The sequence below is a fragment of the Lolium rigidum genome, chromosome 6 (genome assembly GCF_022539505.1).
Source record: "Lolium rigidum isolate FL_2022 chromosome 6, APGP_CSIRO_Lrig_0.1, whole genome shotgun sequence".
In the NCBI taxonomy this organism is placed as follows: domain Eukaryota; kingdom Viridiplantae; phylum Streptophyta; class Magnoliopsida; order Poales; family Poaceae; genus Lolium; species Lolium rigidum.
Genome location: NC_061513.1, coordinates 29903064 through 29927866, shown reverse-complemented (window position 1 = coordinate 29927866; position 24803 = coordinate 29903064). Strand labels below are relative to the sequence as shown.

At 44.6% G+C, this 24803-nt stretch overlaps 2 protein-coding genes across 2 annotated transcripts; both read left to right on the top strand.

Moving 5' to 3' along the window:
- Positions 1-5779: 5779 nt before the first annotated feature.
- Positions 5780-8999, top strand: LOC124663517 (U-box domain-containing protein 44-like). The gene is made up of 3 exons (XM_047201211.1): positions 5780-6080; positions 6532-6832; positions 7192-8999. The coding sequence occupies exons 1-3, from the start codon at positions 5814-5816 to the stop codon at positions 8649-8651; spliced, it is 2028 nt and encodes a 675-aa protein (XP_047057167.1). The 5' UTR covers positions 5780-5813; the 3' UTR covers positions 8652-8999.
- Positions 9000-13589: 4590 nt separating this feature from the next.
- Positions 13590-14748, top strand: LOC124667418 (1-aminocyclopropane-1-carboxylate oxidase homolog 1-like). Its single transcript, XM_047204703.1, has one exon. The coding sequence runs from the start codon at positions 13644-13646 to the stop codon at positions 14718-14720; it is 1077 nt and encodes a 358-aa protein (XP_047060659.1). The 5' UTR covers positions 13590-13643; the 3' UTR covers positions 14721-14748.
- The last annotated feature ends 10055 nt before the right edge of the window (positions 14749-24803 follow it).

The following is a 24803-nucleotide window of genomic DNA, read 5'->3' as shown; positions in this document are numbered from 1 at the left end:
TGGTTTGAAATTTTGTTTTTTTTTTCTGGATTTCTCTAACTTTCTTTTTATTGAAATTTGGGGTGTTACAAGATCAATCTCTAGAAATAGCAAACCGAACAATACAATGCTTCGAAAAGTACATACGGTGTAGCAATAACTTGCACCTCTCACAACTTATACTCACACAACAACTGAGTGCAAGGCACACCTAAATCCCTTCGCGAAAAGTGCTTTAACTATATGACTCGTCTAGCGGACGCACAGGCGCCTCGCTCGTACGTTCCGGCGCACCCCGTAAAAGGAAGGACACCGACCCGATTTCCCTCATGGACCCTAGCGAGTAGAGACCACCCCGATTTCCTTGTCTCCCTCCCCGCCCCAACCTCCTCCGACTTACGAGCCCAACCATGCTCGCCGCCGGCCCTCCCCCACTCTAGCATGCGCGCTCTCCGTCGTCGATTTCCCATCCAGAGCACGTGATGGCCGCCTACGAGGTTCGTCGTCTCCCGACGCACAAGCTCGGCGCCGCCTCCTTCTTCCCGCCCCTCCGTCGGCTTTCTCTCGCCTTGCCGCCAGCTTACCCACGCGACCTTGTCTAGCCGAGAGCAGCTGTCCCGGGGGCAGCAATATCACAGGCACGTGGACGGCAAAAGGTTCCTCAGGAACCGCACCGGAGGAAGACTGGAAAACTTACCCATTCGGATGTTGTGCATTTAATCCTTCCACTTCTGTTTATGTACCCAATATCTTGTTATACACACAAGAGCCATCTCTTCTTTATTCTCTGCCAATTTGTTGCCTAAAACCCTAACCTCATAATGGTTTCATTTCGTAAGAGGCAATGAAAAAATATTTAGAAATTTCAAAAAAAAAATCACAAAAAAACATGTACATCTCCATAATATATGTGTGTTCATCAAATTTCACGAGGAACCAATATGTTTTCTAGTCTATGTAAAAAAAAAAAGAAAATTTATCTTCTGAAAAGCCTTATTTTTAGCATTGAATTTTGTCTTTCTACACACGCCACACCACAAGTCGTTTTTTCATGAAATGACTTTGTGAACGCGTAGCACGTGAAGATACACGTGCGAATCTTTTGTTTCAATCTTTAAAAAAAATTCAAAATATGCGTAACATGCATTTTAAAATAAAGGAAGCATATGCTCGCATGTGCCAAAACACCACTCTCATTACAAACTACTTCCTCTGAGGTAGCTAATATGAAAAGGAGGGAGTAACTAATCCAAACAGTCTCTGAAATGTTATTTAAAAAACTCATTGAATGGTTACTCCATGCTGCCATACCCTTCAGTTCCGAACATGGTTTGTCGTGAAATTCTGATTGACACTCAATATTAGGACATGTAACCTGATAAATAGAAAAGGTTATCAGGACGCGAATGAAATAATCATAGGTAATCATGGAAATGATAGGGTACACCATGAAGAGTTATACCGTCCATCTAGGAAGCAAATACTATCTCCATCCCAAGGCAAGCTTATATTTTTTTTGAAAAGTCAAATTGAGTAAAGTTTGACTAAACTTTTAGAAGAATCTATCAACAAATATGATATTTTGTATTTTACATGTTAACTATTTTTGATAAAAACTTGATCAAGCTTGATATAATATAACTTTTTGAAAAGTTATAAGCCTTAAATCTTAGGATGGAGGTAGTATCTTCATAGCATCCATTGTAGTAGCCACCACATGAAGACCATTCGCATCTGGTTCCTAATTATCATTAGAAAATAGAAGACTTACTTACATTCTCATAACACCAGAAGTACAATAACTACAAAATAAATTCCAGATCACTCTCGCATGGTAAATCAAGTGCCAATACTCATTTATCAAGTATTCAAGTTGGGGATGCCCCATTTCTTAAAAAAAAAACAAGTATTCAAGTGCCAGAAGTTTAAAAAAAATCCAAGAGTGAGTGTGATGTCCATCTAGAAAATAAATTAACAATACAGTTCCATCGAACCATATAGCACCAAGTTGCATCTGTTTTTAAATATCTAGCTGATCTAAGAGTTGCAAGAACAACCTATGGAACAAGAAAGTAGAAAGATCACAACTGGTTGATTCATACATGACATGATTGGAGCAGGTGCATGTCTCAGCGAGCATAACAAACAGATATACCTGTACACGCGACTATGTCACATAACAATTGGTTTTCTGCCATCTTCTCCAAACGATCATTGTTTCCGGTATTTGCAAAGATTAAAAACAATACATATATTACATTGCTCATCATATTGGAGCATGAATAGTAAAATTAGAGTTGCGAACAAATTCGCCAAAAAAGGGAGTTTTGAAGAAACATGAATAATGAATTACCACAGGCAACCAAACAACTCACACGTCCTTAATTCAGTGCAGCAATAATGTACACGTAGCTAGCAAAATCTTTGCTCTGTATTTTTGTTCATGCTCTAGTTTGCTATGCATTCAATGAAAGGTGGGCCCAATTTTCTTCCTCAGCTCGTTCTTACTGTTGCTGCTAGCTTTGTGATGCTAATGCTCTATTCCTGCACAATTTTCAGAACAAACCAGCATGGACCAACTAAAGCAAACGGCCGCAGGGAGGTCACCTCTCACCTTAAGTGACTTTGGAGAGTGGAGACGAAGATGGAGAGGAATTGGCTGGCGGAGATGCCGAGCTGTAGACCCAACCACGGAACGAGGACTCAAATTCTTGTGTTTCTTCTTAGACACCGCTGCACATCCGCAGGTTGCACGGAACTGACAACCGGTGGCGATGCGATGAAATGGAGGCGCCAAGAGGCAAGCGATGTTGCTCCTGGTGGGTTGCGACTTCGAGTCTTCGACCTGCTCGTTGGTTTCTCCGGCTGCATGCGGATGGATGAGGAATGTGCGGCGCGCCTTGGCACTGACCCGGCGTCGCATGGACAGAAGGCGGGCGGGCGAGGCCGCAGGTGAGTGGCGCGATTCGGGCGGCCAGGTCGATCTGTGACGGTGGAAGTCAGGCGGGTAGGTGGCGCGGACGATCTCCCGGGCAAGACTGGCGGTGGCAGCCAATGGATGGAAGAGGCGGCCCCCAATGGGAAGGAAATCCTAGCTCAGTCGCGCGATGCGGAAGCGGGAAGGTAGTGCCGCTTATTTTTCTCCCCTTGGCAAACGTAAAGCGGGTTGTTACCGATATTGTTGGATCAGATAGGATATTTAATTTTAAAAATATATCTTCTTCTCTTCCGTACTTATCTAGATTGGACGTGGGGGGTATTATTGTCCATCCTGAAAATGTGACACCAGGCATTCACCAGTTTGCTCTAATAGTAGAGATATATATCATACCAATATGCGGAAATAATCTTGACCAATACATATAAAAGTACATAAATAGTTTGAGAGTCATTTCGGTTGTGGTTTGTAGATAGAGTCAAAAGGTTAGTTGTGTGCGATATAATATTAGTACTCGAATGAAAGTTGGTCTATGATTTGTATGTGATACTTGATCATTCACAAAGCATGTCTGGTCAAATGAATCGTTAATTTGTAGATTAGCCAATGTAACCACACTTCTAGACATCACATACACTCTATAATTTTATACTTCTAATATAGAGAATTAGACAATCTAGAAAGCTTTATAAAGATATTTGTTAGGCATCTATTCTCCATAGCCCTCCATCAAACTATTTAAGGTACTAAAATGGACACTATCACATAAAAAACATAGTAACACCTATGATGAAATACATTAATTCGGTTGAAGGAAAGGTTCCATGGTAATATCTCAAACTAAATAATAATAAAGATAACACAATTTTATAGCTTTGTTTAACAAAGAACTTCCTATTTCAAATAGAGTAAATGTAAATTTTTAACAGAGAGTTTGTATCTTAAAATTTACTGCACCATTATGTGGTTAATTGAGACAACTAAAATTATAGTATCATAGTTAAAAATTAATATTTGCATAATATATTTGAAAATAAGTAAAAATGTTCACTATAAAATACAAAAAGGGTCAGATATACCTACTCTCGCCAGATTAAAATATCATCGAAGTGCTGGCAAAAGATTTATTTCATCCACACAATTACATATACTAAATGTCATCAAGAATTCCATCACATAGTTGTTGGTGTTAGTTTCAAGAGATTAAGTACTGTTTTTGAACTTAAGAAAAAGTGTGCACCCCACATCAACAACAAGTATACTAAAATTAAAGTCACAGGCAACATAATAATTGGATGGGCATCTACATACATGTCTAAACATACTATTTTTCCAATCACTGTCATAACCTAGATATCTAGACATCTAGATTGTTCACCGGTGTGTGTGTTAGTAATCAAAGAAAAATGTTCACATTTGGTGACTTAAGAGAGTGCGGCCTTGTTTTCCTCACTATCATCTCCTCGAACTAAGTTGAAGCATCCTAAGCCTTTTAATTAGTATTTTTTGGAACATTTTCTCGCACAATGGCATGTCTTGAAGTAAGCACCCTTTATAAGATAATGATGGTTCCTTGAATCATCTTCTCTTACTCTTCAACACGTTTGAGCTAGGTAGTGCCTTGATATACAAGATGATGTAGATTGCTCATTTAGAAGAAGGTCATCTCTCATCGCAACCACCCTTTGCATAACGTGTCATTGGTGATATATTCGACGTTTAAGGTCAAACAAGTATGCAATATATTTAGTATTCGCTTTAGTGATGATCCCCATCGGCCCGCTCCAGTCTGCATTCTTCGTCTCCTCGATCTGCGTTTACATGCGACAAGGGTCATTAGATGAGATCTCCACACACCAACAAAGTTTCCATCGCAATGTGGCATTTCGGCCGGACGATGGAGCAGCTACATATATGTCTCTCGTTCGAAGAAATTGAAAGTATATACCATGTGAGCATACATATCGTAGCCGAGGAGCGAGTATTGGCTCGTGGGGAGCCCGAGGGCCGGAATATAACTAGGACAGCTAACACAAGAGACTAAACTGTCATCAACGTGTCAAATAACTAGTTGTAGTTAAGCAGTTCTGTATGTTCAGCTTCAGCAGCATACCGACGATATTGAATATCGCGGGACCAGCGAATTTGAACTTAAAATGGAGCATTACACAAATTCGTTGGTGAATTTCAAGATGTAACTGCCGCATCACCATCTCAAAAAAGACACTGCAAAATAACCTAAACAAGGAACAAAAACCTTACACCGATGAGATTCAGATTCCTTGATCCGCCACGCCTGCAAGGACCTAAGGTCATCGGAAACGGAGGTGTCGACGGGGGGCGAAACCCTAGATTGGTTTTGGTGTTCGCCTCGACGCTCACCTCTGTGGCTCTTCTCCTCCCGTACCATATTGATTGATGTGGACAATTTAAAATCTTTATGAAACTTGCTGAATTTGAGATGGCAAAAACAAATTCAGATCCCTCTCTAGAAAAAAAAAAAACAAATTTAGATTTGTAGACCAGAGAAACCGTGTGTAGGGGGATAGACGCAAGTGGTGAGATCCGTGCAGTGCAGGTCGAGGCAAAATGGGAGTACCGTGTCGTCGGAAAGACAAAGACTGGGTCGTGCAACTGAAGAAACACGGGGAGGAAGGAATCCAAGTGTCCCGTCTTGCTCACTACTACACTCTCTGTCTCTCTCTGCCTCGCAAATATCGGAAAGCTGAGGCTGACCGACAGCGACCCCCGGCGCTCTCCGGCCTCCGCCCGGTCGTCTCTCCCTGCACCGCATGGACGACTTGACCTCTTCTTCTCCTCCTCTCGCACCATCCGCCCCTGTTCCTGCGACGCATACGACCAGCCAGCTCCCTTCGCTTCTCGGTGCGGCGCCGCGATGCCGAGAACCGACCGGCGGGCGACGGTGGACGTGGAGGACCTGCTGGTGCGCGTCAAGAACGGCGCCCAGCCCGAGCTCGGCGAGGTGGCGCGGGAGGTCGCCGCGCTGGCCCAGCAGGGGAGGCTCGGCGACGACGACGACGAGGACGGGCTCCTGGTACCGGCGCTGCTCGCGCGCCTCGCCGGCACGGCCGACGCCGAGGCCAGGGTCCTCGTCATGGCCGCGCTGCGCCGGCTCGCGGCCTGCGCCGGCGGAAGCACCAAGGTGAGGGCTTCGAACAGCGCGCGGCTGTTTTAGTGTTTTTACCCCTCTCGATGCGCACGCTACGTGTTCGACCGTATGCTTATATGGGGAGTAGTCTTCAATGGATCGTTCCTCTAGCTGCATTTGAGAGGAGCAATGATGAGCCATATTAGGTGTTATTTGGATCTTGCAATGGCATAGTGGATATATAGTTGTGGACGCTCTATTTTTGCTCAACCATTTGGTGCAGAGTGCCGCAAACTTGTTTGGCCTGCAGTGGATAACTTTATATTCTAACTGCATACACCCACTGCACTATTTTTTTTCCTGACCAAAATTATGTGAACCGTCATATTATACACAGAAACCATGATTGTTCAAACGAATCCCATGCTTCGATACTAATACTTGATCACCAGAGTTAGCTGGATGATGCCTCCCTATCTGATTGAACTTGCCCATATCTTTGCAGGAGAGGATGGCGAGCATCGAGGCACTTTCAAGCATTGTGCGTTCCTTGACTAGAGATGTTGACGAGAGAGGGGAAGCGCTTGCGCTGCTATTGGATTTGTCAGACATTCCGCAGGTTCGACAGAGGATTGGAAGGATCAAAGGAAGCATAGTAATGCTAGTCACGTTGAGGAACGCACATGAATCAGGAACCCATGATGACGCGGAGAAGTTGCTGCACATTTTGTCAGCCAACCCGCAGAATGTGCTGCTCATGGCAGAGGCTGGCTATTTTCGACCATTGATACATTACCTGAAAGAAGGTATTTTAATCTTCTCTACTGTGTGTTACACCTGAATTTTATTTATTTGTAGATCTAAGTGTGAGTTATAGTGTTATTGGTATGCTTCAAATGAATGGTTACAAGTTTCTCCCTTTTCTATACTCCAATCCATTTAAAAAGCTTCCCAAGATGCACATGTGAGACTGAACTGATCTATAGAATCAAAGGCAGGTCATGAAAAGGCATGATAGATAATTCAAGTACAGTAGAGTGCAACCCAGAACAAGACTGATGCAGACTTTCCAAATTAATTTGACAAGCTGTATATCAGAATCTGATAGTTGAATCCCCACCACCACTCCAACTCAGTTCTAAGATTTGTTTTATTTTTTTTACAGGTTCAGATATGAACAAGATCCTAATGGCAACCGCCATTTCTAAAATCTTCCTCTCTGAACAGATGAAATCTTCCCTTGGAGAAGATGGAGCAATTGAGCCTCTTGTGGAGATGTTTAAATCTGGAAACCTTGAAGCCAAGCACTCGGCCCTAGGTGCCTTGCGTAATCTCTCTAGCTCTCTACAAAACGCGGAACTTTTGGTAAAATCTGGCATAACTGGATCACTGCTTCAACTTCTTTGTTCTGTCACATCAGTGCTCATGACTCTTAGAGAGCCTGCCTCAGCTATACTCGCAACTATGGCACAGTCTGACCATATCCTGCTCCAGAGGGATGCAGCTCCTCAGATGCTCTCGCTTCTTAACTTATCGTGTCCAGTAATTCAACTCCATCTTCTAAGGGCCCTCAATAGTATTTGTGGGCACACAAACGCTAAGAGGGCTAGAGCTAAAATAAGAAAAAATGGTGGGTTGCAGCTCCTCCTGCCATTCCTTAGAGAAAAGAATGTTGGTATCAAAATCGCTGCTTTGAATTTAATGTTCAATCTATCAAAAGATGCTTCTCAAGAACTGACTGAACAGATCAGGGAGACCCATCTTGATATTTTAGTAAAGATTATTGCTTCGCCTACACCTGGGAATGACGAGAAGGCTGCAGCTATTGCTGTCCTAAGTAACCTGCCGGCAACGGATAAGAATGTAACTAAGTTTCTAACACAAGCAAACTTGCTTCCACTTCTGATCTCCTTACTGGAAGCCAACATCTCAACATCTTCGTCGCCACAAAAGATGTGGTTACTGGAGGGCATTGCTGGTGTATTAACTCGGTTCACCGTACCTTGGGATAAGAAACTACAGAGCCTAGCGGTTGGACATGGGGTAGTCCCTTGCCTCGTTAAGTTACTTTCAGAAGGATCAGTAAAGGCGAAGTCTAAATCGGCGACATCCTTGGCTCAACTGTCACAGAATTCAGTAGCATTACACAAGACAAAATCACCAAGGTGGCTATGTGTTCCCCCATCAGCAGACTCTTACTGTATAGTTCACAACTGCCAGTGCACTGTCAGAAGCACTTTCTGCCTAGTAAAGGCTGGTGCCGTCAAACCTCTGGTGCAAATACTAGAAGGCGAAGAGCGCGGAGCAGATGGAGCAGTACTGGAAGCACTGGCCACCCTTGTGCAGGACGAGATTTGGGAGAACGGGAGCAACGTTATTGCGAAGGCATCAGGTGTTCACGCTCTGCTTAGAGTAGCAGAAGCAGGCGAGCTGACTTCCCAGGACAAGGCGCTATGGATACTGGAGAGGATCTTCCGGATCGAAGCCCAGAGAGAGCGGTACGGCGGGATCGCACAGGCTTTGCTCATCGATCTTGCTCAGAAAGGAGACCCTGTCCTGAAACCGATGATCGGGAAGATACTCGCTCACCTCGAGCTTCTGCAAACACAGTCGAGCTACTTTTAAGGGGTCGGCGTTACACAGTGATGCTAGTTGAATGACGTGGGCAGCCACCGATGCTCTTCAAGGAGGTGTGGTACATATTGTACAGGATGTTTGAAGTGCAACATCTCCTTGCTCCAGCAAGAAGTTTTCTCCTGGAATATACAGGGAGATTCTGCTATGGCGAAGTACTGTTGACAGTTACTGTGTATTTCCTGCTCATTTTTGTTTGCTGAAGTAGTGAGCTGTATAGTTTCTTTAGTAAATTCTGTGTCCAGTGAGTTCCTTCATGTTTATGTAGATAAGTACATGCAACCATTGTTTTGTACAGCACATTTGTTCCGACTCCTAATGATTCCAATTGGTCTACCATGATTGTGCCCGGGCACGGCCAGACAGCTGCTTGGACACTGCAAAGTTGCTTGAATCTTTTGTTTTTCTTCCAGGTTTCAGTTCTGTAAGCTGAACAAATTTGTTGTCAACGAAACTGAGCCAGGTCCATCAACACGGAGAGGATTGGAACGCGGCCGTCAACACGTCCATCAGTACTTGTCCAGTCAAGGATCGCCGCGAGAAACAGATAGACCCGGGGGTTGCGAACAATCCGATTTCCTGTATCGTTGCGAACAAACCGATTTCCAGTGGGTCAAAATTTATTTGTTTGGAAGCTCACCGAAATGTTGCATGGCACGAAGTTTGGAGGCTAAAACTTGGTCCGAGAAGACTGGCTGATTCGGCCGTTTTCCTGGGGCAGGCCCGTGCGAGCACCGCGTCTCTACTGTTTCGCACGTGATGGCAAGCACGAGAGATGAGGCTAATGCTGTGTTTGGATGCACAGAATTTGGTCTTAGAATTGAATTGGGCAAAAATTCTAAATCCAAGATGGAAATAAATTGAACTAAAATTCCAAATCTGTTGTTTGGGTGTGCTTAGAATTTGCCTTTGGAATCAAATGGTGGTACAAATTCCTAATCCTGTTTGGACTGCAGTATGGAAATGAATTTGTGGTATTGCAGGCTTAGCCGCCGGTCAACGCAAGGGAAGGGAGGGCCGGAGGTGGACTGCAGGCAGAGCCGCCGGTGAGCCTGTGGCCGGCGGTGGAGTGCGGGAGGGGCCGGTGGTCGCTTGTGGCTGGTGGCTGGTGGCCGGCGGTGGAGTGCCGCGCCGCTCCCCATCGCGCCGCCGTTCCCCATCGCGCTACCGTGCCCCATCGCGCGTCGTGCCCCATCGCGCCGCCGTGCCCCATCGCGTGTCGTGCCCCATCGCGTCGTCGTGCCCCTTCGCGCGATGTTCCCCGTCGCGCCGCCATTGCCCATCGCCGGGTCTCCAGTCTATGGCGCCGGAGTTGGAGAGGACAGAAGGGAGGAGAGGAGCTGTGCGCGGCGGCCAGAATCTAGGGAGATGGGAGGGATAGAGCAGGTCGCGCGGCGGCCAGATTCTAGGGAGATTGGTGCAGGTCGCGCGGCGGCCGGATCTAGGGAGATGGGAGCGACGCGAGGGGGGAGGCGTGAGGGAGACGAGAGGGAGACGAGACGGGAGAGAGGGCGCGGGTCGATTCCGAGCCTTTCCGAGGTGGAGACCTCGGAAAGTTTTCTGGCCTCGTTACATAGGACGATTCAGCGCGCGGAATTTAGATACGTTTCCACGCGAAAATTCCGAGGGCAGAAACGGCGGAATTCACGGAATTTTCCCAAATTCCAATTCCATGGCAACTTTCCATGCATCCAAACACAGCATAAGAGGGCTGCTCCGGTGTTTCCCCCTAATAAAGTTGAATGGTCATAGTTGGTTTCCTTTTCTGTATTAGGTTCGCCGAAACTCATATTCAGCCCATGTATACCCGTCTTTATTGATACGGTATGTGTACGTTGGGTAAGAAAAAAAAAGGTCACATGAGCAAGATCTTTATAGGACTTTTCAATTTCGGCACAGGCACGTGACCGTAGATACGTACAAAAACGAGGTACAACACAACGCGGGCCATACGGCCCTATACAGGGTTGTAAGGACGGTTACAATCGTGCCCCCGCTTACGAACAAGTATGAAAAAATCTCCACCGTCATTGCGTTTGGCACGCCCAAAGTTGTTCTAGGGGAGGAGCACCGGAGCAGAAGTGTGAGGCGAAATCCATAACTCTCCGCACCACTCCCCTCACTCCCCAACAGGCAGTTTCTCATCTCCATCGGAATCTCCATGGCCGCCGCTCCTCCTCCTTCCTCTCCTCCCGGCAGCCTCCCGATGAAGCGGCAGATGTTCGCCCAGGAACACTGGGCGGCGCGCCAGCTGGACCTACTAGCGGCGGGCGGAGTGAACCTGGAGGCTGCCCTGAAGCGGCCCTCCCTGATGTGTTCGAGGCCACGCGCCACGAGGGCGGCAACCACGGCACCCGCCTCGGAGATGACTGATCTGACCGGCGGATCGTCATCGACGGCGATGGACGGTCCTGAGAGCATTGTGGCTGGCAAGGCTCCTGCGTTCGCAGGTCCTAGCCTCGCCGATTTAGTAGGAGGTTTTTCGAGCGGGCCATCCTCTTCTTCCCGGGCTCCGCCATCGCGGACGACCAATTTCTCCAAGGTATGCGCAGATTCTCGTGGATTTAGGCAGCGGTTAGGGTTTGGTCGAGTTTTGGTACCATTTGATGAATGTGCTATGTCTGGCGGCCCTTTTATATATGTCTGTGCATTCTATCTATCTTTAATTGTAGTACTTCAGAACTTATGGGTACACGACAATGTGTCATTGTTTGATTAAGGGGTTCTAGGCCTTATGTTGCTGTGGAACTTCCTTGCTTTTGGTCAAGGGGTTCAACGGGATTATAGCTCCTTGGAACTTCCTTGCTTTTGCTAAGGACCTCTTTCTAAGCACTGGCTATGGTGATTAGAGGTTGTGCATATAGCTAATCATGTGTATTATCTTCAGTGCTCTACTATCTGTAACGGTTAGATAGGGGTAAGAGCACCCTGATGAAGAGGGAGGTCCTTCCCGTCAGTCAACATAGCCTATATTGTTGCCAACCAATCACTGAACCGAAACTGCACGAAAAAATTGTTGGCATTCAAACATAGTGCACAAACAGATCCAGCCTTCGTTTCATTTTATACGACATTCACCGGGCCAAACGCACGTACGGAAAAGTTTTGATGCGAGCAGCTAATCAGACCACGAAACAACATACCAAAGCTGCACCGTAGCTCGACCGGAACAAGATAAGGATTTGTTTCCACTGCATCGTCAGTGATGCAAAATCCGGTACAAGTAACCAAACGTGTCCTAAAGCTCCCGGGAATCCAGCGACAGTAGCACACCCATGCACCATGCACCATGCACGCACTATAGAGATAGTATCATAGCGCATATCACAAAAAAAATTAATGCTAAAGAAATCTTGTACACAAATTTGCATTGAGATTCTATAAAGCAATAAATATTGCATGGCTATGATACTACTCTATGATACTAACCACTATAGAGATAGTATCATACACAAATACGGAAATACTTTTGTACACCCACGCATGGGTGTGGGTGTTTCCATCACCGTCCATTTATTCCTTGAGATTCGTGCCCACCATGGTAGATGGAAAGATTCCTTTCTCTCTCCTCTTTTATCCGAATCTCAAAGCACAATGGACGGTGACGGAAACACCCACACCCATGCGTGGGTGTACAAAATCCACTCTCAAATACGGAAATACTTTTGTACACCCACTCTACACAAATATCATATGCATGATACTACTACATAATACTTACCACTATGACCAGCCTAAATAACTTGAGGTGCTTTTTCAAACTAAACACACAGTTAACTGGTTAACATCGTGCCACGTTTACAAATACGTATGTGTACCGTCTCCAGTGATGGTACATGAGCCGGCAACACGACTTTTGTGACCGTAAATTCAACTTTTCTAAGTACAGTGACCAAACTGATTTATACGGATAAGTTCAATGATGTCCAATGTATTTTACTCTTTATATAAAGCGGAGGAAGTACTAACTTGTATACTAGTCTCTCCGTTCCAATGAGTAAGACATCCTTAGTTTTCGTGTTTTTTCTTTAACCAAAAATTACTATAAAAAGTTTTTGTATAAAATTAGCGTTATTAAAAGGTGGGTTTTAATAGGAATCTAAAAATACTAATTATCTATAATATGATCAACATTTTGTTGGTTAATTTTTCCATCAAAGTAATAGATGTACTCCTTATTTATTAAAACGGAGTGGTACCAAGCAAAATGTGCCCCAATATTTTATATTGAGCACACAACCATTAATTTTTTTTTGCAAATAGAACTTTCGCATTAAAAGAAACAACGAATAGTACAAAGCATCCCAAGAAAAACGAAAATTAAGACGAGATCCTTGAGAAGCTCTTCATCTTCAACCTCCACACCGTGTCGACGACGCGTCGCCGCTACCGCTACTCCCTGAATCAGCTTAACGTCGTTGGTTGCGGACGGAAAGTCGCCAAACGGGTCAAAAAGAACACATCCATCTCATAGATGAAGAAGAATTAAGAAGTGCCGATGAAGCTCCTTGATGATCCGAGAAGATCCCCACACTCAGACGAAATTCTCAACCACACTACTCCCACAAGCCTCTCGACATTACCGCCGAGATCGGGATGAAGCTAGGAAAACCTTATTGCACGAGACACCGCCACTATTACTTGAGCACCGCCACTAGAAACCTTAATCCAAAAACGAAAAACAAAGCTAGGACCCTCCCACCAACGACGACCGAGATCCACCAAATATCCCCAAAGGCTACATAGACGAGGCGATCAGCGGCGGCGCCTCTTTTTAACCATTAATTAGTGGCCGGTGAAATATGCTGGGCAGGAGAGATTCTACTGGTCTACTACTGCACGTTCAGTAAGCTCCAGGATTTACTTATTGCGTTCAATGTAGAGCCACGAGTTCATTTGCGATCCAATCCACAAAACAGAAAAGAAAAAACCGAAATAAACGGAGCACCACGAATCAGTGAACACAGTTGGACACACAAGTCCATGGCCGCCGACCACCGCCTCCTCGCCCTCAAGGCGTTCGACGGCACCAAGGCCGGCGTGAAAGGCCTCGTGGACGCAGGCGTAACCGCCGTCCCATCCATCTTCCACCACCAACCCGACCACCGTCACCGTCGCCGCCACTTGACCGTCCCGGTCATCGACCTGTCCGCCGTTAGCTCCCGGCGAGCCGCTCTGGTGGCGCAGGTGAAGGCGGCCGCGGAGACGGTGGGCTTCTTCCAGGTGGTGAACCACGGGGTGCCGGAGGGGGCCATGTCGGCGATGCTGGCGGCGGTGCAGAGCTTCAACGAGGAGCCCGTGGAGGCGAAGGCGCCGTACTACACTCGGGACCCCGGCCGGCGCGTGCGGTACCAGAGCAACGTGGACCTGTTCACTTCGCCGGCGGCACAATGGCGCGACACCCTCTTCATGGAGATGCCGGCGGAGGCGCGGGAGCTGCCGGCGGCGTGCAGGGGCGTGGCGCCGGAGTACGCGGGGCTGGTGCAGCAGCGCCTAGGCCGCACGCTGCTGGAGCTGTTCTCGGAGGCGCTGGGCCTCCGGCGCGGGTACCTGGAGGAGGAGCAGGGGTGCCTGGAGGGGGTGAGCGTCGCCGGGCACTACTACCCTGCCTGCCCGGAGCCGCACCTCACCCTGGGCACCACCAGCCACTCCGACTGCAACTTCCTCACCGTGCTCCTGCAGGACGCCGTGGGCGGCCTCCAGGTGCTCGTGGAGGAGGACGACCAAGAACGGAAGCAGTCGGCGACGGCGTGGGCGGACGTGCCGCCGGCCGCGGGCGCGCTGGTGGTGAACGTCGGCGACTTCCTGCAGCTCATGTCCAACGACAGGTTCAAGAGCGTGCAACACCGCGTGGTGGCCAACAGCATGGGGCCTCGGGTCTCGGTGGCCTGCTTCTTCCGGACGCCCGGCGCAGCCTCGTCCAAGAGGGTGCTGGCGCCGATCGTCCCGGACGGCGGCGGCGCGCGGTACCGGAGCACGACTATGGAGGAGCTGATCCGGCAGCACTACAGGGTTAAGGGCCAACACGGCATCTCTCTACTCGACCACCTCAGGCTCTGAATCTCATCCAAAAATACTGTATATCATCGATCCCAATTCCCAAATTAATAAACCGTCACAGCTATCACATGCCGATTGAATTTCGAATCCTAGTTTTTGGGTTGGTTTGACATTTTTTGCCAGACAAGTTCTGACTGACTTTGTCTGTTGATATTGTTCTTCCCTAGCTGTCGATATCCACAAATCTTGCAAGTCCTTGATGAACTTATTAAACGATTAATACATATTTTGACCTGTCAGTTTTTCAAAATTTGGACGAGGTACGTACAAGTTTAGTGCATCAATAGCAAAACGAATCAAAGCACTGGGATCGGTGCTTAATTCAATTACAAGTGAAGATCAGTCAGTCTGAATGAGAAGAGGAAAAGTAACGAGGAACTGATGAGAACAATGCATGCATGTGGAAGAGTATGTATGTACTGACTCGGGACTGTGGACAGCTCGAGCAAGTCTGAGATCAGAAGCATCAGTTCAGAGTTCTTAAAAATTCCACTCGGCGGTCCATCACTGGCTCACACTGCCTTTCTGCCTCTGTAATCCTTTTGGCTAAAGCTGGCTAGCTTACCATGTCAGATGGCTCAATAAGTTTATCTACTATATGTTGAGAAGAAATCATCAACTCCAAATAATTTAAATAGAATTGAACTCCAAAAGAAGAAGAATTAAAATAAAAACCTAAATGCATAGCTACTTGAAATTTTGAATAAAGCTCACAATGATAACAATATAACCAAATCTTAAATGTTTAAAAACAAGAAAATTATCCAGTGAACATCTCTACTGATTTTTAGTATCATTCAAATAGGCCAAGAATCTGCAAAACAGAACAAGATTCAAATTTGAATTCAAGCAACAAATAACAAAATAGAAAACAGAAAAAGAAAAGGAAAGAAGCTTACATGGCCACCGTAGCGGCCCAGCACCGTAGCCTAGCAGCATAGCCCAAATGCTGCCCAACACCATTTCCTGCACCAGCCCAGCCCAACCCACTTAACGAATCGGTACATGTTAGAAGAAAATCAGCTTCTTCTTCCTCCCGATGGTCGACAAGGCATGGCGATCCTCCGCCACATCCCGGCCACCGTTTTTGACCATCCCCGGACGCCAGTGACCAACCCTGAGATGCATACAAGCTTCGCCGTGTCCGTGTCATCCACAAGCATCAAGATTCCCGCCCAAACCTAACACTGTCATCGCCGGCGCATCCCAGCCATCACCGGCTGTCCCACCGGCCACCACCTCAATGCCAAGTCAAACATTTTGACCCGGTCAATCCCACGTGGAAATTGGCCCACCAGTTGGTCAATATGGGAGTGGTCTGTCTAGGTGCGTTTAGTATTATCTGTTTAGTATTATCTGTTTATTTTCAAATTCTAGAAAATGTTATAAACTTTACAAATTCATATCTAATCCATTTCAATTTATAAAAATACAAATAAGATATCAAAATGTTAAAAAATAAACTCTATTATTAAAAATATAATATCATTTTTTATAAAAATAATAATTCAATTAGCTCTGATTCTACTGCACTAACATCTCCAATACATTAATCACTCATCATAAGTAGCCCTGATTCTCTTTGAGTTTTTTCCTGTTTGCAAAATTCACTTGGAGCAAGATCGTATATGTTATACCCTAACTTTTTCGTTTCAGCCACCAACGCGTGTCTTTCTGCCTCCCATTCATGTGTCTTAGTGCTCATAACTTGTGCTTGAGTTCTCTACACATTCTTGAGCATAGCAATCTCGTTCTTCAACTCATCTAGCTCGTCTTGCGATCAGGTCTAAACAAACTAGGGCTAATCAGCTTAATCTTTAGCACAACAATCACAATATGCAAAACTCCGGCACAAAAAAAACTCTCTTTGCATGTAATCAGAGAGTTTGACCAATCTCAGTCCAATCTAGAATGGATCTAACGCGAGTGCAAAGTATACTGACAGATCTAAGCAAATCGGAACCGTAAACAACAAGCAATCGTCTATCCGAAGCCAATCCGAATCGAAACCCTAGCAGCTCTAATCTGCACATCATCGCAAATGGCGAAGCACAGCCTGTTGTCGCACAACGACGACAAAGATAAGAGGAAGAGGAGCTTACCACCATTGTTTAGGTTAAGGACGAGATCAAGGTCGCGCCCGAACTCGAGATGCCGGTGAAGAGCGCGGTCCAGGTTCCGGCCAAGGTCGACGTGGTACTCGCCGTCATTTCCTCCTCCGGTCCCGCCGCTCCTCCTCGTGGTGGTGCGGCGGATTTTTCAGCGGTAGATCAACCTCCCTCGTGATGTGACAGTTTGGGGGGTGAGTACGGAGAGGCGATTGAGAGGAAAGAGAGGGGAAGGTGACACTAGGTATGGCGCGTGTTCCCGAAGGGACGCGGCATTTCCGTCTCCCTTCCCCACGCGTGCAGCCGGCTGATGACAACAAGCCAGGCTCCACACCGACGGCCATTTTGGGCGTTCCTCCGGGGCTTGGCCCGGAGGTGCTTTAAAACCGGTTTGTGCAACAACGCGCGAGACTACGGGAATCCAAACAGTCCATTTCGCTTCCGAGCCCATGCAAAAAAGAGTCTCCAGCTACCAAATGGGCCCTTAAGAATCATAGGGCATGCCCAATGCACTGCCCTAGAGGTACCGCCTCACAACTTTAGCTAGGTTCGGGTGGTTTAAAGTAGGTTCGGATGAGGAGACAACCTCCTCTCTAGGAAGCGAGATTTTAAAGTCTTGAAAGCATGATTTTTAAAGAGAGAAAGAGATATATAGTCCCCTATTTGTGGGGTCTCTTCTCTTGTGGGGTCTCTTCTCTCTTTTTTCTAACTAAAGTTGTAGCTTTTGTTGAATCAACTACGTTACTTCTGACAATTTTATTACATTTTTTTTGCGAATCATAATTATATTAGATGGAGAAGCTAGTGTGTCATGACTCTTTCGCATTGTAGCTTCTATCGTGAAACCTAAGAAAGCGGGTCGATGCTGGAAATGCGCGGTCAATACACATGCTACAAAGGACTGCAAGGTGCTTCACTACTGTTTAGTCTGTGACTCTGGGGCGCACCCAACCATTCGGTGCCCTGTTTTGAAGACTCCGAAGCCCATGAGTTTTTTTGTTGGATGTGGTAATGACGCTACGTGTAATATCCCAGGTATTGGGGATACAAAAATAGAGGAAACAGATGTGTGCATTGCATTCATGCATAGTAAATCTGGGGAATTTTCGCGCTTTAAAGTAAAACAGTCACAGTAACTGAAGTTTCACTTGACCTTGGTGGAATTGAAGTAGCTCATCAAGTCAAGCGCTATAAACCTCAATGTGACTTTGTTAAAACCTTGTTTTGGGGTAGAGATGATTTGATCTAAGGGGTTAGATCAAATGGAACTAATAATCAACACAACAACACTTTACTCAATGATCAATTGCTTGATCTTATAAAAGATCATAATATGGAATTCCCTGCCATAACATATGAACCTACAATTAATTGGAAATCAAGTAACAATAATTGGGAAACCATTCTTCACTTATCTTTTCCATGTCTTAAACTAACCCTTAATCCTAACATGAACCTCATGGTGTTCATTTTACTTAATTATTGGAAACATAACAAGAAGATCCACCCTATAAATATATATCTTTCTATTCCAAGATATTATATTCAAACCCTCATCTTTATGAGATAACCAAATACCAAATGGAATAAGACTATATCCAAGACTTAGTGAAATAAGGAGTGGAATAATCCAACTAAGATAGACAATTGAATCTTTAGCTCAGTAACCTAAATAAATATAAGGAGAACACCATAAACCCTAGAATAAACCATACCTATATGAGAGAACTCAAGCTAGGGAGTTACACTCAAGTTAGTTGAGGCAACACTTGGAATTGAGGGAGAGAACTATTCTTATACCTAGATGACCCTATCATCATTGTTTGAGAAGAACCCTAGCAGAATATCCCAGGCATTCTCCTGGGATATAAACTAATGAGGCAATCATAGAAGTTTTATCCTAGAAAGTAAAATAGAAGTGCTATACATTAATTGATCAAGACAATGCTTGATCATGGAACTGAGAAACCTAATTAATGAGAGATACCTTAGGAAGCCAAACCTTGATCATTATAAATTGAGTGATGATCATAAACCCTAAGAACTTAAGGTAGAGATATTAAGAACAAGTTGATCATGCCTAATCCATGATCATGCTCTTGATGTATGTGAGGATAAGTTAAACCCTAATAGGATAAACAGATATCATACACCACATGAAATAATAGGGAGGTAACTAGTAATCAACCATAGGATTATATCCCAACCTTAACTTGTGAACCACTTGGTGATCAAAAGTAGAACCCTACCATATCCATACTTCAGAAATTAAACAACTTAAGAAAACCTTAGAGTTAAACTCTATACTCTATATAGAGAGAAACTGTGGTGACCCGGCATACCACTGCATGGTGTAGTATGCAAGTCTGATATAACACCAATGAAACACCGTTCCACTAGTATTATATCGCTCAGAGTGGTACAACAGAAACATATGCGGGTCCAAGGCATGTCTATAGAATTTACAACACATACTCTTTACAAAAGATCAGCACAGCCTCCTACTTTACAATGAGGTAAATCTGCAAATAAACTTCAGAAGAACGACTCGTAGTCTAAGCCTATCACGAACTCTATTTGTAGAGTATTTAACTAGCTATAGAGGCTATGAATTGATTCTAGTTAATTAGGAGCTAGGTTTAGGAAGCTAGTTCCATTCTATGGCTAAACTAGGTTTTCTCCTTGTTGGATGTGGTATCTGACAATCTGACAGGTTCCTGTCTCTTGAAGTTGTTGACTCATCGGCCTTCAAGTTGCACTGTAGATCCTCCTTCGATGCCTTCATACCTAAGCAGGGGATTTAAGAGTGGGATGAGTACGAGCGTACTCAACAAGTTCATTATAGGAAAGAGGTGTTTAATGCACTAGCTACGGCATTAGACCAGAAAGTCTAATACCAATGCAAGTTTTCATAACCATTTCTTCAAAAGGTTGTTTTTATTCGGAAGAACTATGTCCGTCGGCCTTCACCGGTTTACTAGAACTTCATGGAGTTCCTTTCCGGCAGCGTTCGCGAGTTCCATGTCCGGAACAGGGAGTGACGAGTCACGGTTCTTTACACTCTGCAGAGGTGTGTTGCTTTACCCATAAGAGATCTTAACCTTGGTGCCAACCGAGCCGCGAGCTCGTCCACACTTCCTATGGTGTGAGGCCCGGTATAAGGTCTAGCCAATCATGTTCCTCCGCTACCTCGAACACCCACCCGTTGTTGCATGCGCCGACCCTGGGTCCACGTCGGTCCCATTATTCCTGTAGATTTCAAGGTGGACCCCGACCACGACAACAGTGCTGGGATCTACCATACACTCCTACGCCGGTGGCTGCAACCCATCATAGACCGCAATACCGTGGGGACTTAGGACTCCCCAGCCTCACCGCTTGCTCCTTCGGGCGACAAGTGTACTATGGACTATGCCGTGGGGACTTAGGACTCCGCAGCCTCACCGCTTGCCCCCTTGGATCACAAGTGTACTACGGTAAAGCGCATCCGTTGATGAACGAGAGGTGGAAACACTTTTGACTACTCCGTCCCACTCCGGATCTTATGGTTAACTGATACGTCTCCGACGTATCGATATTTTCTTATGTTCTATGCCATATTATTGATGATACCTACATGTTTTATGCACACTTTATGTCATATTCGTGCATTTTCTGGAACTAACCTATTAACAAGATGCCGAAGTGCCGGTTCCTGTTTTACGTTGTTTTTGGTTTCGAAATCCTAGTAACGAAATATTCTCGGAATTGGACGAAACGAAGACCCAGGGTCCTATTTTTCCACGGAGCTTCCAGAAGACCGAAGAACACACGAAGTGGGGCCACGAGGTGGCCAAACTATAGGGCGGCGCGGCCCAAGCCCTAGCCGCGCCGACCTATAGTGTGGGCCCCTCGTCTGGCCCCCGACTCTGCCCTTCCGCCTACTTAAAGCCTCCGTCGTGAAACCCTGATGCGAAAAACCACGATACGGAAAACCTTACTGAGACGCCGTCGCCGCCGATCCCATCTCGGGGGATTCTGGAGATCTCCTCCGGCACCCTGCCGGAGAGGGGATTCATCTCCCGGAGGACTCTACGCCGCCATGGTCGCCTCCGGAGTGATGAGTGAGTAGTTCACCCCTGGACTATGGGTCCATAGCGGTAGCTAGATGGTTGTCTTCTCCTCATTGTGCTTCATTGTTGGATCTTGTGAGCTGCCTAACATGATCAAGATCATCTATACTGTAATACTCTATGTTGTGTTTGTCGGGATCCGATGGATAGAGAATACCATGTCATGTTAATTATCAAGTTATTATACATGTGTTGTTTATGATCTTGCATGCTCTCCGTTACTAGTAGAGGCTCTGGCCAAGTTTTTTACTTTTAACTCCAAGAGGGAGTACTTATGCTCGATAGTGGGTTCATGCTGCATTGACACCGGGACGGTGACGAGAAAGTTCTAAGGTTGTGTTGTCTTGTTGCCACTAGGGATAAAACATTGGCGCTATGTCCGAGGATGTAGTTGTTGATTACATTACGCACCATACTTAATGCAATTGTCCGTTGCTTTGCAACTTAATACTTGGAGGGGGTTCGGACGATAACTCTGAAGGTGGACTTTTTAGGCATAGATGCGGTTGGATGGCGGTCTATGTACTTTGTCGTAATGCCCAATTAAATCTCACTATACTTATCATGTCATGTATGTGCATTGTTATGCCCTCTCTATTTGTCAATTGCCCGACTGTAATTTGTTCACCCAACATGCTTTTATCTTATGGGAGAGACACCTCTAGTGAGCTGTGGACCCCGGTCCATTCTTTAATACTTGAAATACAAATCTGTTGCAATACTTGTTTTTCTTGTTTTCTCTGCAAACAATCATCTTCCACACAATACGGTTAATCCTTTGTTACGGCAAGCCGGTGAGATTGACAACCTCACTCGTTTCGTTGGGGCAAAGTACTTTGGTTGTGTTGTGCGGGTTCCACGTTGGCGCCGGAATCTCCGGTGTTGCGCCGCACTACATCCCGCCGCCATCAACCTTCAACGTGCTTCTTGGCTCCTCCTGGTTCGATAAACCTTGGTTTCTTTCGAGGGAAAACTTGCTGCTGTGCGCATCATACCTTCCTCTTGGGGTTGCCCAACGAACGTGTGAAATACACGCCATCAAGCTCTTTTTACGGCGCCGTTGCGGGGAGATCAAGACACGCTGCAAGGGGAGTCTCCACTTCTCAATCTCTTTACTTTGTTTTTGTCTTGCTTTATTTTATTTACTACTTTGTTTGCTGCACTTATATCAAAACACAAAAAAATTAGTTGCTAGCTTTACTTTATTTGCTATCTTGTTTGCTATATCAAAAACACAAAAAAAATAGTTTACTTGCATTTACTTTATCTAGTTTGCTTTATTTACTACTGCTAAAATGGCCAACCCTGAAAATACTAAGTTGTGTGACTTCACTAGCACAAATAATAATGATTTCTTATGCACACCTATTGCTCCACCTGCTACTACGAGCAGAATTCTTTGAAATTAAACCTGCTTTACTTAATCTTGTCATGAGAGAGCAATTTTACGGCGTTAGTTACGATGATGCTGCTGCCCATCTCAATAATTTTGTTGAACTATGTGAAATGCAAAAGTATAAAGATGTAGATGGTGACATTATAAAATTAAAATTGTTCCCTTTCTCATTAAGAGGAAGAGCTAAAGATTGGTTTCTATCTCTGCCTAAGAATAGTATTGATTCATGGACTAAATGCAAGGATGCTTTTATTGGTAGATATTATCCCCCTGCTAAAATTATATCTTTGAGGAGTAGCATAATGAATTTTAAACAATTGGATAATGAACATGTTGCTCAAGCTTGGGAAAGAATGAAATCTCCGGTTAAAAATTGCCCAACCCATGGAGTGACTACTTGGATGATCATCCAAACCTTCTATGCAGGACTAAATTTTTCTTCGCGGAATTTATTGGATTCAGCTGCTGGAGGTACCTTTATGTCCATTACTCTTGGTGAGGCAACAAAGCTCCTTGATAATATGATGGTTAATTACTCTGAATGGCACACGGAAAGAGCTCCACAAGGTAAGAAGGTAAATTCTGTTGAAGAATCCTCTTCCTTGAATGATAAGGTTGATGCTATTATGTCTATGCTTGCGAATGATAGGACTAATGTTGATCCTAATAATGTTCCATTAGCTTCATTGGTTGCCCAAGAAGAACATGTTGATGTAAACTTCATTAAAAATAATAATTTCAACAACAATGCTTATCGGAACAATTCTAGTAATAACTATAGGCCATATCCTTATAATAATGGTAACGGTTATGTTAATTCTTATGGGAATTCTTACAAAAATAATAGGAATACACCCCCTGGACTTGAAGCTATGCTTAAAGAATTTATTAGTACACAAAGCTGCCTTTAACAAATGCTGTTGAGGAAAAGCTCAATAAAATTGATATTCTTGTTTCTAGAGTTGATAGTCTTGCCTCTGATGTTGATCTTTTGAAATCGAAAGTTATGCCTAATAGGGATATTGAAAATAAGATTGTTACTACAGCAAATGCTATCCAAGTTAGAATTAATGAGAATATAAGATTAATGGCTGAACTGCGTGCTAGGTGGGATAGAGAAGAAAATGAAAAACTAGCTAAAAAAGAAAATGTAGCTAAAGTTTGGACTATTACCACCACTAGCAATGCTAATGACTCATATGTTGCTGCACCTCCTACTATCAATGGTAAAATAATTGGTGTTGGCAATGCTTCTACTCCTAGTGCAAAGCGCGCAAAATTACACGAAACTGCTAAAAGCTACTTGAAGCTGCTTGTGATAAAGCTGCTGAAATTTTTTCCAACCTTGGGGATGATAATCCCATTGCTTTAGATTGTAATGATTTAGATTTTGATGATTGCCACATCTCTGAAGTCATAAAGTTCTTGCAAAAACTTGCTAAGAGTCCCAATGCTAGCGGCTGTAAACTTGGCTTTCACAAAACATATTACAAATGCTCTCATAAAAGCTAGAGAAGAGAAACTAAAACTTGAAACTTCTATTCCTAGAAAGCTAGAGGATGGTTGGGAGCCCATCATTAAAATGAGAATCAAAGATTTTGATTGTAATGCTTTATGTGATCTTGGTGCAAGTATTTACGTTATGCCTAAAAAAGTCTATGATATGCTTGACTTGCCACCATTGAAGAATTGTTATTTGGATGTTAATCTCGCTGATAATGCTAAAAAGAAACCTTTGGGGAAAGTTGATAATGTTCATATTATGGTTAACAATAACCTTGTCCCCGTTGATTTTGTTGTCTTGGATATTGAATGCAATGCATCTTGCCCCATTATATTGGGAAGACCTTTTCTTCGAACCGTTGGTGCTACTATTGATATGAAGGAAGGTAATATTAAATATCAATTTCCTCTCAAGAAAGGTATGGAACACTTCCCTAGAAAGAGAATGAAGGTACCTTATGATTCTATTATTAGAACAAATTATGATGTTGATGCTTCATCTCTCGATGTTACTTGAGTTACACTTTACGCGCCTAGGTCGAAAGGCGTTAAAAAAGCGCTTATGGGAGACAACCCATGTTTTTACTCCAGTATTTTTGTTTTATATTTGTGTCTTGGAAGTTTTTTACTACTGTAGCAACCTCTCCTTATCTTAGTTTTATGTTTTGTTGTGCCAAGTAAAGTCTTTGATAGAAAAGTAAGTACTAGATTTGGATTACTTGCGCAGTTCCAGATTTCTTTGCTTGTCACGAATACTGGGTCTATCTCCCTGTAGGTAGCTCAGAAAATTACGCCAATTTACGAGCATGATCCTCAGATATGTACGCAACTTTCATTCAATTTGAGCATTTTCGTTTGAGCAAGTCTGGTGGCCTAATAAAATCCATCTTTACGGACTGTTCTGTTTTGACAGATTCTGTCTTTTATTTCGCATTGCCTCTTTTGCTACGTTGGATGAATTTCT